At 40.1% G+C, this 14,004-nt stretch overlaps 1 protein-coding gene across 2 annotated transcripts in view; it reads right to left on the reverse strand.

The window, feature by feature from the left end:
* Positions 1–3,137: 3,137 nt before the first annotated feature.
* The window catches only part of RNF175 (ring finger protein 175), a 32,935-nt gene continuing 22,068 nt past the window's right edge, over positions 3,138–14,004 (reverse strand). Inside the window, exons 6-9 of one of the 2 annotated variants that reach the window (XM_080673207.1) lie at positions 11,643–11,763; positions 9,820–9,953; positions 6,878–6,979; positions 3,138–4,930 (exon numbers count right to left, since the gene is read on the reverse strand). In XM_080673207.1, the coding sequence (XP_080529333.1) occupies positions 4,810–4,930; positions 6,878–6,979; positions 9,820–9,953; positions 11,643–11,763 (478 nt within the window). In that variant the 3' untranslated portion in view covers positions 3,138–4,809. The remainder of the gene's footprint in view (positions 4,931–6,877; positions 6,980–9,819; positions 9,954–11,642; positions 11,764–14,004) is intronic. The other variant, XM_080673208.1, reaches the window with a different exon arrangement.

Consider the following 14,004-nt stretch of genomic DNA (forward strand, 5'->3'; position numbering starts at 1 on the left):
ATTTATTTTATTTTTTATTTTTTAATTTTTTTAATATATTTTATTGATTTTTTTACAGAGAGGAAGGAAGAGGGATAGATAGTCAGAAACATCGATGAGAGAGAAACATCGATCAGCTGCCTCCTGCACACCCCCCACTGGGGATGTGCCCGCAAACAAGTTACATGCCCTTGACTGGAATCGAACCTGGGACCCTTCAGTCCGAAGGCCAACACTCTATCCACTGAGCCAAACCGGTTTTGGCTATTTATTTATTTAAAAAAAATAGATATACATAAATATTTTTAAATATATTTTATTGATTTTTATTTATTTTTTTACAGAGAGGGAGAGGGATAGAAAGTCAGAAACATCAATCAGCTGCCTCCTGCACACCCCCTACTGGGGATGTGCCCACAACCAAGGTACATGCCCTTGACCGTAATCGAACCTGGGACCCTTCAGCCTGCAGGCCGACACTCTATCCACTGAGCCAAACCGGTTAGGGCTGAAATATATTTTTATTGATTTAAGAGAGGAAGGGAGAGGGAGAGAGAAACATCAATGATAAGAGAGAATCATTGATTGGCTGCCTCCTGCATGCTCCCCCGCACTAGGGATGGAGCCCGCAACCCGGGATGTACCCTGACTGGGAATTGAACCTTGGCCTCCTGGTTCATAGGTCAACACTCAACCACTGAACCACACTGGCCAGGCTGATAGTGATCTTTATATCACTAGCTGTAACTAAGTCCATTCTGACACAAGTATATATAAACTACATGAGGCTTTGCTTACTAAAACTGTTCAAGTTTTATCTAGAGTGCTATTTTATAAAAATTACTAGCAGATTGAAAAAAAAAGAGATTTGTTTTTTCTTTATCCTGGGAGATAATCAGGATCTAAGTCCATTATTGTTTTCTGAATTATCTGTAGCAAATGGTTTAGTTCATTAGGAAATTGCACAGATGAACAGAAGATTTCAAAAGACTGTAGTCAGCTCTGCTAGCGGACTCATCCATGCCTACAGAGGGTGTTGGCCATCCCACCCAGCTGTCTCCTCATCAAAAAGGCAAAATGTTAGGGTCACCCAGCCCCAATATTGCTATTCCTAGAAGAAAAGTGTTGTGTGTCCCCATAAGACTTTACAGGATACAAATTGCATAAAAAAGCGTGTGTTTTCATGTTAAGTGGGCCTGTCTGTCTGGGTATTTGATAGGTTTCTTTAGCCATAGTTACTTGAGTGAGGGTACACAACACAAGATATAGCAAATTACGATTTTCACTGAAAATCAAACTAATAAAGTAAATAAAATACTCAGTTTAGAAGAATTTGAAAGAAGCTGTGCATATCCTGACTCTTCCTCCAGCCTCTAACTATAGGTGCAGTTCTAATTTGTCTCGAGTGACCTGGCTCTCAGCCCCGTATTCTAGTCTGTCTCCCTGGCATCGTGGTGCTTTTTGCTTCTTTGAAAGGTCTTGTTTCTGATTCCTTTTTTTTTTTCTTCTGAAAATTTATAATAGTACCTGTGAGCTAAATATATTTTTAAACAAGTATAAACCTCTAGGTTCCTCATAATGAGAAAAAAAATATTTGGCACGCAATTATTTTGAAAGATAGATAATATTTCCCTGTGTTAATTTTTATAATGTAGATTTAATAACACATTAAATTTAATGCAATTCATGCTATTTACTGATTTAGTGCAACTACCTTCTTAAGCTGGGAACCACGTGTGAAAGGAAGTGAACTTCCTTTGACCCCGCTTAGTTCTCAGCTGGAACTGGGTTTGTGTGGTTAATTGGGCTCTGGAGTCAGAAAGTACTGGGTTAGTAGGTCAGCTGGAACTGGGTTTGTGTGGTTAATTGGGCTCTGGAGTCAGAAAGTACTGGGTTAGTAGGTACGTATCTTTGGGCAAGTTACTTAACTTGACCCAAAATATTTTCCCTTCAAGTAGGGATAATAATATCGAGATCATAGGGCCTGATGTAGATATCAATGTACAGTAATGTTCACTAAGTCTCTGTGCACATGCCCCTTGGTCACCATTCCTTCTGGAGGGGTGAGGAGGGCGAGAGGACCAAGCCATGAGAATGAGAACCATGAGGTGGTTGCATGGGGCAGCAGGGATGCCTGGAGTAGATGTTGGCTGTTATTTTCCAAGAAGTAATTAATCTCCTTACGTATTATGGTTGACAAATGGATTTTTTTTTCTGTTAAGGGTACTAGCAGGAATATAAGAGATCCTGTTGTTCACAGAAAAGTATCCCAAAGAAGTAAGTTCATTAAGTGTATAACAGGCTATAGTCCCTGGAACACTCACAGAACACTTCTCTCCCTCATACAAACTCCCAGGAGAGTGTTATGGAGGAAACAGTGGCTAGCCTAAGAAAAACATGGAAAAGTTCAGGAGAAGGAAACTTGAGGAGGTGCCGCAGAAACCAAACACAATAATGGACTTTTTGCTTTACTTCTCTATTTCCTACATTAAACACAATGTTAATTATCATGAGGACTAGATACATTTAACATGGACTTGATCTCTTAGATTGAATTGCAATAATTTGCACAGCAATAGAAAAATAGCTTAATACTTCATCGATAGATTTGAAGGAATATTTTAAAAAGAATCTTTATTTTTCTGATTGTGAATGCTAAACATGTTCACTGTAGAAATTTTGGAAAAGAGATAAAATTATATTAAAGAAAATAAGTATCAGCTCTTACCCTTGTACCTTCAGATAACCACAGATAACTGGGTAGTGTATAGGTCTCTACTATTTTATATATAAACAGTGGTGGGCAAAAATAGGTCTACAGTTATTCATATGGGAACCACAGAGTTTATTCTTGTATTATTATTTATTAATTATTGTATTATTTTCTATATATATATGCATATATAACTTCACAAATTGGGATTCAATTATAAATACTTAAACTGCATAAAAAAATAGCATCTTTATTTTTTTTCCTGAGATTGTTTAGCTATTATCTAACATATTTCTGAACTCTGAGGGTCATTCAGAATTCCAAGCAAATTCATACTGGCTGACTTGCCCAGGGTTCTAAATTGTTCTAAAAGCTACCTTTATGCACCTGTCCACTGAAGATAAGTGGCAAATACATCAGAGGTCAATTTATTTTATTTATTTTTAAAAATATATTTTTATTGATTTCAGAGAGGAAGGGAGAGGGAGTGAGAGATAGAAACACCAATGAGAGGGAGTCATTGATCGGCTGCCTCCTGCATGCCCCCTACTGGGGATCGAGCCCACAGCCCAGGCATGTTGACTGGAATCAAACCTGGGACCCTTCAGTCCTCAGCCTGACGCTCTATTTGCTGAGTCAAACTGGCTAGGGCCAGAGGTCAATTTAAAGGGTCCTTCTTTTCCACAAGAAAAACTAATTTTTAGTTAGTATTTTATCCAACTATGAGCTTATTTGTCAATAAAATCAAGACTATAAAATAAAGAATCTTGTTTTATCTCCTTAACCCTTATACATTCCTGGTATGTAGTAAGTATTGAATTGCTGAAATGTTTGCTGAGTGGAGAAATAAACCAGAGTTAAATCTTCTAGTAATCTGGATGCTGAACCAATCATAACACTGAAGCACTGGGCAATTTCACGAAGGCTAATTACCAACAGGTAGAAAATCCTAGTGTGTTTCTTTGTTAAAACTATGATGGAACTTTGCATAGCATTAAGTACATTGCCAATATTTTTGACAGTGTGTGTGCTTTTTTCTACTTCTTATGAATGCAATACCTTTAAATATTACAGAGTAGATGTTTGGTGTTATGTATACAGTGTTGGCTGTTTAACAAATGACCAGTAATTTAAAATGAATTAATTTTGTGGAGTATGACATATCATTCATGGGTTAATTCTTTCTGACTGGTCTTTGCTGTTCTGTTAATTTTGTTTCCTCCTGCCAAAGGATTATTTTATTCTTTCAATAAATATTTATAGAGTGCCTATTACATACCAGGCACTGCTCCAAGTGCTGGAGATACAGTAGGGAAAAAACAAACAGTTAAAATTCTCTGCATTCATTGGAGAGAAAGACAATCAATAAACAAATCTATGATATGATTGCAGGTATGGATAAATGCTATGAAGAAAATAGAAGCAGAGTATGGCAACAGAGTGACTGTGTGTGTGTGTGTGTGTGTGTGTGTGTGTGTGTGTGTACAGAGTTGCACAAAAGACTGAGAGTGATTCTCTCCACTTCAGTGCAGCCCCTGGGTAAGCTGCGTGCATTTGGCAGACTCAGGAAACCTGGCATAGCTCTGGCCCACTGAGTGCGCTGTGGCACCTAATCTAGAGGTTTCAGGAGTAATTGTCGCTATGGGAGGGTTTAGTGGTGTCAAAGTGGCCAAGTGGTCACAAGCACAAAGAGTAGAAAAGGCCTTATCCTTCAACCGCAGATTACTTAACAACTCTGCCGGCTTCTCTGAAGATGCTGAGTTGATCAGAAGGTATTAGTTATCACCAAATGGTCTGTGTGAGAAGTGCTTTGCAAACCTCTGAAACACTCTACAGATGAGATCATCATCAGCCAAATCAGAGGAGGGATGGTCACATGTGTGGATTAGAAAACAACCGTAATGGGAAAGATGCAGAGCGTGCTTCGTTTGTTTATTTTGTTGTTCAGTTCTTTAAATTCTTTCCACATAGACAAATTGCCTTAGGTAGACCACCAAATCTTATTTAGTTCTCTAAACTCTCAGAATCATCTCTAAAATTAAAAAAACGAATATCAATAGTCAATCTAGAATCAAGGATTTGAAAACATTTCAACATGCAACACCTTGCTTCCTGTATCATTCCAGCCCTAGTGAGTAGTTAATGCCTTGAACTATTCCTATCACCATGGGTTGCCAGGCTACCAAATAACGAAGCCAATCCAGGATTTGTCCATACAAAATGTGTGTTCGCTCCCAGCTAAATCTCAGTTAAGGACGTTGCTCTGTATATGGCCAAAGAGCAGAAATATTTATAAGTATCATTTGCAAATATAAGCAATGGCGTGAGTGGACATTTCCTTTCATAGTTCTATGTGCTCATGTAAAAACTCCACGCATGGTTTTTATAGCATTGGCTATAATTATTTCCAAGACACCTAATTTCTCATAATAAAAGTTGATACCACAATCCCAACTCTAAAACAAGAATAAAAGGCCAGGGTCACGTACTGAAAGAAAGAGGAAGAGTGGAATGGCAGCATTGGACGCCAAGGGTCATGGGAGCTGCGGTAACTGAGCAAAACAGCTCTGGGCTTTCCTGTGGGCGGCTGGTCAGAGGAAATTCATTGTATATTGAAAAGCGGAACTTGTGTTCACAGGTAAAATGTACCCTCTCCTGGTATCTTCGATAAATTGTGCCGAGGGGACTTCATACATCCTATCTCTGATAGCAATGTTACATGCATGAAGGCAGTTTTTCACATGTAGCTTTTTCTTCTAGTTAGTCTCAGTAAAAAGAGCACCTGCAATATTCAAAAGTTTATTCTCAGAAGACTATAAAAATAAACCGATTCTTCCTTATTATCTTAATGATCACTTAAGGTGACACTTATGATCACATTGTGACCCATTTTAAAACAAAGATTTAGGAGCTGTGGTTTTATAAGTTATTCACCCAAAATGGTTCTGGGCTCAGTCTCCTCACACGAGAATGGAAATTCAGGGAGAGTGGATGAAAAGGAAGGAGGAAGGAGTATCACACACCTTTAGCTTTGGTTGTGCTTGAGTTACACGGACTCACTGAGAAAGGCCCGGCCTGTGGATGGAGCTGGTGGCTGCGGGCCTGTGGATGGAGCTGGTGGCTGTTGCTATAGTGAGGCTCTAGGGACCCAAAGACCCATCAGTGCTGCCTCTTCTGCTGCCCTACATGAAAGTCTTTCTTGGATTTTCAAACCTCAGAGATTGGGGGAGGGAGGTTGCTGCTAGCAGTCATTGTTGAAAGTGCATTTAGGGTTGGTGAGAGGCAGGGAACCAGGCGGTATCTGCTTTAGCACTGTACAGTTTAGGGGACTGAGACTCAGAAAGTATAGAAAGGCTGTCTCTTCTGAGAAGAGAGGGTATTTGGCAGGTTGATACCAACCTCTCAATGCCTCCTGCTTAAAGCGGGATATGTTGTAATCCATTCACCCCTGAAAGAGATACGTGTATTACGGCCTTGAACCAGTGGCTGAGGACTGAGTGTTTGCAGTCAGATCTGGATGGGGCCATCACCTGCCTGTGCCTTAATGACATTTGGGTTTATTTAGATGGGGATCCTGGTGTCTCTAAAAATCCTAGTTGCTGCCATAAGCCGACCAAGCCATTAGGTCTCCATTTCCTTTCAATATTATTATCCCTAGGGTTTAGCCTAAGAAAAAAATGAGGGCATGGCAAGGAATTTAAAAAGTCAAAATCCAGGGGAGAAAGCCCTACTTAGTTCTGGAAATAGTAAAATTTGGTACACCGTAAAAATACTTTTCCATACTCTAGTTCACATTTGGGGCTTTTAAAATTAAAATTCCAAGCTATCTGTTTCTCTCTCTCTCTCTCTCTCTCTCCCTTTCCCCCCCCCCCTCTCTCTCGTTTTCCCATATATTTACCTATCTTTTGCAATGTCCCATCACATTTCCACTAAAGCCCTTATACCGGAACATATGGAATATAAAGAGTAGAGTATGTCTCTTTTGGCACTTCAGTTCCTAATCAGAATGATAGCAGATGCAGGGAAGGAAAGAGACCAGTAAGTGGTTTTGATGAGGTAGGTGTTTTGGGAAAACAGAGAATTTTCTGTTGTGACTACAATGGAGATAATGAAAGTTTAGACGGAGAAATACAACACCAGAAACATGTAAGATAACGTTTCACAACTTATTTTTTAAAAGGATACGGGTTACTGATCATCCTCTTCAAATCAACCTTCTCTTTGCAGTAAGGGCAGGTCTGCTTTTTACCAACAATACACCAACCTCGGATGCAGAATTCATGAAAGCTTGGGCATCTTGTTAGGGAAGCTTCTAGATATGAAAGGCAAGGTTTGCTTTGTGAGGACATGCTGGAAATGACTCCATCTGTAGGGTGGAGTAGTGGAGGGTGAGAGAATGGCTGCCAGTTATGACCTGATTGTGCACATCACTTTTTAAGGGAGATGCTGGAGGACAGTGGACCACCCAGGACTGAGCTTGGAGTCAGAGCTGCAATAGCTTTATGGCCCTGAGGAGTTACCAAGCTTCTTGGACTCACTTTATTCCCACAAGAATTAAATTAGATTAAGAATGTGAAAAAGCTTTTTTACGGTAATTATCTTATGTAAATGCATCATTTTATTTCTCTGCCCAGCTTACTGTGCATTTCTCATGCATTTCCCATAGCATTCCGCTATTCTACTCTTGTGCATTACTATCTATATGTGATCAGACTTGTCTTAGGCACTTAGATGAATTTAAGTTATTTGTGGTCATAAACTTACAAATCTTTCTATTAGTTTCTTATATTTTTAATTACTGATAAGGAGCTGGTTGTTTTTAATAAAATATAAATCTAGGCATTTGTAAATTTAGTTGTATACATCCCCTTATCTAGAAAGTCTGGCCCTTTGCCTCCAAAGTTGAGAGTGAAACCTGTTTCCCACAGCACTATGTGTCACACTGTATCATGACTGTCTGCTCACATGTTTCTTCTGGACCATATGCTACATGTCATTCATCTCTGTCCTCTCTGCCTAAGTGCCTACGTATTGCATGAATATTTGAGTGAAACACTCAAAGCCAATTGCTTTTGCAAATACATTTCCTCAGGTTCCACAACATTGTTGATTTGGGTAGGATGATGACCTATAAGAGACCCATCCTATTGATTCATTTATTTCTATGGCCATTGATCTTAAGGTGGCTTTCTAGATCAAGATCTCATGATTTACTGCCTGGCCTACCACACATCCATGTGAATAGCAATGATATAGAAGGCCCTGCCCTGACAAATGGAGGGTCGAGGAGGTGTAGACAATCAAGGCCGTGTGAATAATCCCTTAATATTAGATCTGTGTGCAACTAACAGTTTCCACTATTTTATATTTTTGGGATTGGGGTCACTTTTGCAACATGCTTGGGTGAAGATAAAGTGGTGTATTATAACAAAGATTTGAAGCAAAACCCATTTGGCCCTTCATTTGAAAGGGCTGGAGCCAGCATTGAAAAGTCCACCTCCTCTTTAATATCCTCTTTCATCTCCAGAATCTCCACGCTTCTTTGCTCCAGAGCAAGACCCAGATCTCTGCCCCTGCCTTGTTAATTGGACTCATGTTTGCCTGCTTCTGGCTAATATGACTCATGCTAAAATGGGCCATTAATAATACTCCCTGCAAAGCAAATTTAAAGATAACTGCATTTTGGATTACATATGCACACATGTACAACGATTCCCAAGGGCTTTTAAAGGTGGAGAGAGAAAATATTTCCACCTGCAAAAGGCAGCAGGGGCTCTGTTCCAACATTTGAAAAGTAAGTCATATTTAAAACTACAGCCAGACTTGGAAAATTTCTATTAAGAATGATAGTTTTTTGGGAAAGGTATCCCACTGAAAAACCAACATCAAGTTCCATATGGGATGTCTTTGTTTCTTACCTTAACATGCTAAGGCCTAAATGTTGGAGCAAAGGTTCCTATTACATTTCAAATGCATCTGATCCAGTGTTTTATTCTCAGGATTGAATAAGTGTAATCTGTCTGGATTAAAGAGAATTGAGTCATAAGCGCTGCACATCTGGGGTCTTACTGACTGAGGTAGGTGGGCTTTGCAGGCAAGAGGCAGATGGTTTAACTGCCTCATAATGCCAGAGCTTTGAACTGAGTGTATAGCAATATTGTAAAATTGATATTACACTATAAAGTAAAGTATTATGTACTTAGAAAAGAGTTAAAATACTGGTTGTTGGCCAGCCCAAGCACAACTTTGCTATCCAGAGGCACATGCTTAGGCAGCACAGGCTGCCTCACTCAGGGCTCTTGATCTTGGCGTCTTTCCACATATTGAGGTTCTCCTCAGTAGTTACTGGGGGTTCCCAGAGAATGCTGGTCTCCAGGCCCAGGCTTGACTGGTTCATAACATCCAAGATTCTTCAGCCAGTAGATGGCTGTTCGGGGCAGAACTCATAGGTAGGAGAGCCAAATGGTCCAAGAACTGGGTGCTAACATTTTGGTTCCTCCTTTTGTAATCTACAGTGTCCTGCTGCCTGTGGCATTATCCTCTTTGCAGGACCAAAGCTGATATTTGCCTGCACCCATTGACACCGATGACACAAGCAGTTTCCTAGGATGACAAAGCAAAACACACCTTGTCCTTCTTGGTCCTGTGAGATTCAGACACAAGGCTCCACTCGCATAGTCCCACGTTCCTCCCTGCACCTGAAACTTTACTCTTTTTCTCACCCCTTAACCCCCTTCTTTCTCTGGTCCTTCTTGGCTACCTGTTCACTTATGGCTTCACCAGCGGTCCAGCCAGCATCCTATACAGGTGCTGAGCCTTCCTGTCCCTGTGGCACTAAAATTCCTTTTTAAAAAGGAAATTACTGGAGCAGAAGGTTCACTTTAAATTAGCAGTAAATTATTCGCAGGGATGATCAGAAACTCTCAAGAAGGAAGATGGGCAGAAGGATAAAGGCCCGGGAACTAAGCAAAGCAGGGGAGATGGGGATAGGAGGAGGAGAGGAAGGAGGGTAGGTGAGGAGATAGTCTTACCTGACTTGCCATCTCCCATACCCAACACAGATTAGTTGAAATGTGCCTCCCAGTATTGCTTCATGAAGACCAAATGGTTTCCCATGAAAAGGATACACGTGATTACAGGAAAGCTGGTAAGTGTTTTCAATGAGCCCTTCTTCATCGAGCTCCACAATGATTTTTTGTCCACAGACAGCACAGATGCTGTCTGACAAGCTCCTTGTGGGTATCCCACTGTCGCTGTAGAACTGTTGGGAGAAATGCACAGAGCATTGTTGAACAGGAGAGCACAGACCATTCTCTGAACACAGGGAAGACACTGCCAGGCTTTGGGATACTCCTTCCTTGTTGGTTTAGAACTTGAAACACCTTTTTCCCATAGGAATGATGCTAGTCTGTGTGAGGTTTCCAGACAAACAACCACAGAACCCCAAATAAGCCCAAAGTACATTGCTAAGTATAATCTCCACTCTAATCTTCCGACAAAGGAATCCTTCAAGAGGAACAGTTTCTATTCAGGGATGTAGCTCAGAATCACACAGGAAGCTTTTAAGCTTACCCAGAAATTCATAGCTCTGGAGTAAACCCAGGCATCTCTATATTTTTTAATCCTCATGTGATTGTAATGCCTGTGTGCACACACACAGAGACACACACATGCATACACCATCAATTCAAGTCACTGGGGGCTATCCCAATGGCTCGAGGCATTGTCTTTATGTATTTGGTAGCTGAAGTGAAGATGACAGAGGATGGGTGTGATCAGGTGAGAAGTCTCCAGAAAGTTGGTGCTTCAAGACTTGGTTGTCTTGCTAGGTTAAATCTCTCCTTCCAGACCCACTGGACAAGAGGGGCATACAACTCTTCTCTTCCTCTTTTGCCCATCAGCAAGCACAAGAGGCCCTGGGAATTTTTAAAGGGGTATGGTTTCTGGTTTTTGTTGGAGGAACTGGGAGTGGAAATGCTTCCTCCTTTGTTGACTTTAAGCCTTATCAGAATGGCAGTTGGCCTACAGATGACACATGGCAGAGGAATCCCAAAAGGTATCTTGTTCCAGCATTTTACCACAGAAGCTGGATTCCAAGCTCAAGGAAAAGGGTAAGATAGAGCCTATGGAGATGGGTGGAAAGGAAATCAAGATAATATCCACTTAGCCCTGCCCCATAAATGGAGAGAGAGAACAGTTCAGAAGTTCATTCTTGCCACTCACACTAGATTTTCCATTTCAGATCGGCCGTGTACTAAGAGACATGGCTGAGAATTCCTGAAACCACTGGGTCTGCCCGGCAGGCTTTGGTTTATGTTTAAGAGATGTGCATGTGTCAGACACAGATAGATGCTCCCAATATCTGACTCTGAAATCCAGCCAACCAGCAAGTATGTCCATTCTGAGTTTTATTTTTAAGAGAGTTGAACTATTAGGGATTTTTTTTTTTTAATTCTAGGGAACAATATACAGTCAGAATTACATTTAACACACTTTTTATGTTATTTACTTCTTTACATGCTATATAACAATAACTGATCTTTATGATGAGTATTACCCTGAAACAATGGTTGATTCTAAAGTGTTTTAGTTGCATCAAATATGACTTTTATTTGAAGTAGGCAAAAATAATGGGTTTTTGGTATTGTTGAATTTTTAATCCTTTAAATTATGGCAAATTGGAGTATGCTAGATATGGTTGCTTCCAAATAATTGGTATATTTTATTTTAAAAGATGCATTATTTCCTAACGACTTTATATCAAGGAGAAATATATTTTCTAATTAATTAGCAAAGACAATTTTTGGTGCAAGGAGAATCCAAGGAGCAATTGGGCTGAGAGAACCAAGAAAGATTTATTGATTTCTGAAAATGGATGCAAATATGGTGTCAGAATAGACCATTTCTCCATGTACCACAAGTGGTTACAAATAATAAAAGCAACACTTACCCCTATAGTAGAAGCCATGTAATCCGAGCAGATCTCTGCAAAGTCTCTCCCCATTATGCCATAGTAGAGACCATAGAACAGAGACACAATGCCAAAATCCATGGAATCTCTAGCCTTGATTCTATTAAAAACAGCAGGACAAAAAAATAAGAATGTGGCATTTGGGGGGCAGTGGGAGTGTTGCAGCTAGGAGAATATTTCCTGCCACAGTATCTAATAGAAACTTGGGGGGATTTTTTTTTTTTCATTGATTGGTGTAGTTTGCCTTTTTGTTAATGAAAAAATTTTAAATTCTCTAAATTTCCCTAAAATTTTACCACTCAGTGCTAAGTGGACAAAGTAATTCTTGAGAGTCTTCAAATGCTTCTTAAGATCGAGGTCCTTAGACAAGCTGATTCTAACCAATGGTTCTCAAGCTGGGCTGAGCATATAAGGACCTGGGCAGCAATTACATCACATTCTGTGGGGATGAGGCCTGTGCAGCTATATTTTTGGAAGCTCTCTGGACCCCAGGTATCCCATTGGGCAGGTAACATTCCAAACCTCTTTAACAGAGCAATAGTTTTCAGCCCTAAATATAGATTAGGATCACCTGGGGAGATTTAAAACTAGGCTGATATGTGAGTTCTCTTGAAGGGCTCTAATTTAGGTGGCCTTGGGTGGGGTCTGCACAGAAGTGCTTTTTAGGAGCTATGTAGATAACAACTGTAACATAGCTAACATTGAGAATCCCTGCTTTAGACCTCAGACTTTACATAATGCTTTCAAATACTTTATCTTACCTGAAAATATTTGAGATAGAGTCAAGAATCAACCTCAAGTTTTGAGGCCTTTTGCTACTATGCCATAGTTGTCAGGTATTAGACAAAATTTTTTTTTGCAAGTTGCATTATATTTCAAATACAATAGGATTCTCTATTAGAACCCCCTTTCTTTTTAAAGAGAAAGACCTTTTTTTAAAAAAGTAAAATAATTAGTCTCTAATTTAATTTCTAAATCTTAATCATTGCATATTTGGTTTGTTATATCTATCAACAGTCTCAATATTAGCAGTGGGCCTGGGTGGGTCTGATTCAATCGGGAAGGGAGTGGAGAGGAGTTGGGTAGTCTGTCTCAGGAATTTTATTCTGGGTGTTTTTAGGCTATGTTAATTTGAGATAGAAATGTAAAGGTAGAGAGTTTGTAGACTTAGAGGGTACAGATCTTTTGTGATGTGACTTAGGAATTCCAACACAGGTGGCAGCTTCATCATTTCAAGATTTGCCTGGAGATATATATATATATATATATATGCTTTATTTACCCCTTCTAGCCCTCCTCCCATCCCCAGCCCAGGCCCTCACCACAGTATAGTCTGTGTCCATGGGTTATGCATGTATTTATACAAGTTCTTTGGTTAATCGCTTCCTACCCACCCACCCACCCTTGCCTTCCCTCTGAGATTCGACAGTATGTTCCATGCTTTTATGTCTCTGGATCTATTTTGTTTGTCGGTTTATTTTTTTATTAAGATTTCACATATAAAGACCTAAAGTGAGATCATGTGATGCTTGTCTTTCTCTGACTGGTTTATTTCGTTTAGCATAATGCTCTCAAGTTCCCTCCAGCTGTCTCAAAGGCTAAGAGACCCTTCTTTTTTACTGCTGTGTAGTATTTGCCTGGGTCACCTTACAACTAGGGCAGTGGGAGGAGTGAAGATGACCTTCCCTCCAAGTCCAAGGGAGCAGGTGTTGATTAAAAGTATAGTAACAGCCCTGGCCAGCTTGGCTCAATGGATAGAGCATCAGCCTTCGGACTGAAGGGTCCCAGGTTCGATTCCAGCTGAGGGCACATGCCTGGGTTGTGGGCTTGATCCCCGGTAGGGGGTGTGCAGGGGGCAGCCGATCAATGATTCTCTCTTATCATTGATGTTTCTATCTCTCTCTCCTTCTCCTTTCCTCTCTGAAATCAATAAAGAAATATATATTTTTTAAAAAAGTATAGTAACAAACACATGGTTCCACAGAAGAGGATCTCAATGCAATGATAACCAACAATACTTTAGAAGGAAACAATAATTCCTTCCCAACCTGAAGGGTTAAGGCCTAGCTATGCCTCGTTGCAGGAGAAGTCATGGTTAAGGATCTTAAAATCTTATGAGATAATAGCTTTGGGACAACATAGTTTCAAGTGACTTAATAAAAGCCCTTACAGTATTTTTGCATTCACTCAAAGAAAGTAATATAGACAGTATGCTAAAGGAAGAAATCAGTGTCTTTCTCGGTCTTAAACTAGCAATAACAGACCTGTACAGTTACTTTCTGTCCCTTTCCTGCTAGAAAGTGGTAGGAGCTCCAGTTCCGACAGCTTCACGAAGTGCTTA

Source organism: Plecotus auritus (genome assembly GCF_963455305.1).
Source record: "Plecotus auritus genome assembly, chromosome: 6".
Taxonomy (NCBI): Eukaryota; Metazoa; Chordata; class Mammalia; order Chiroptera; family Vespertilionidae; genus Plecotus; species Plecotus auritus.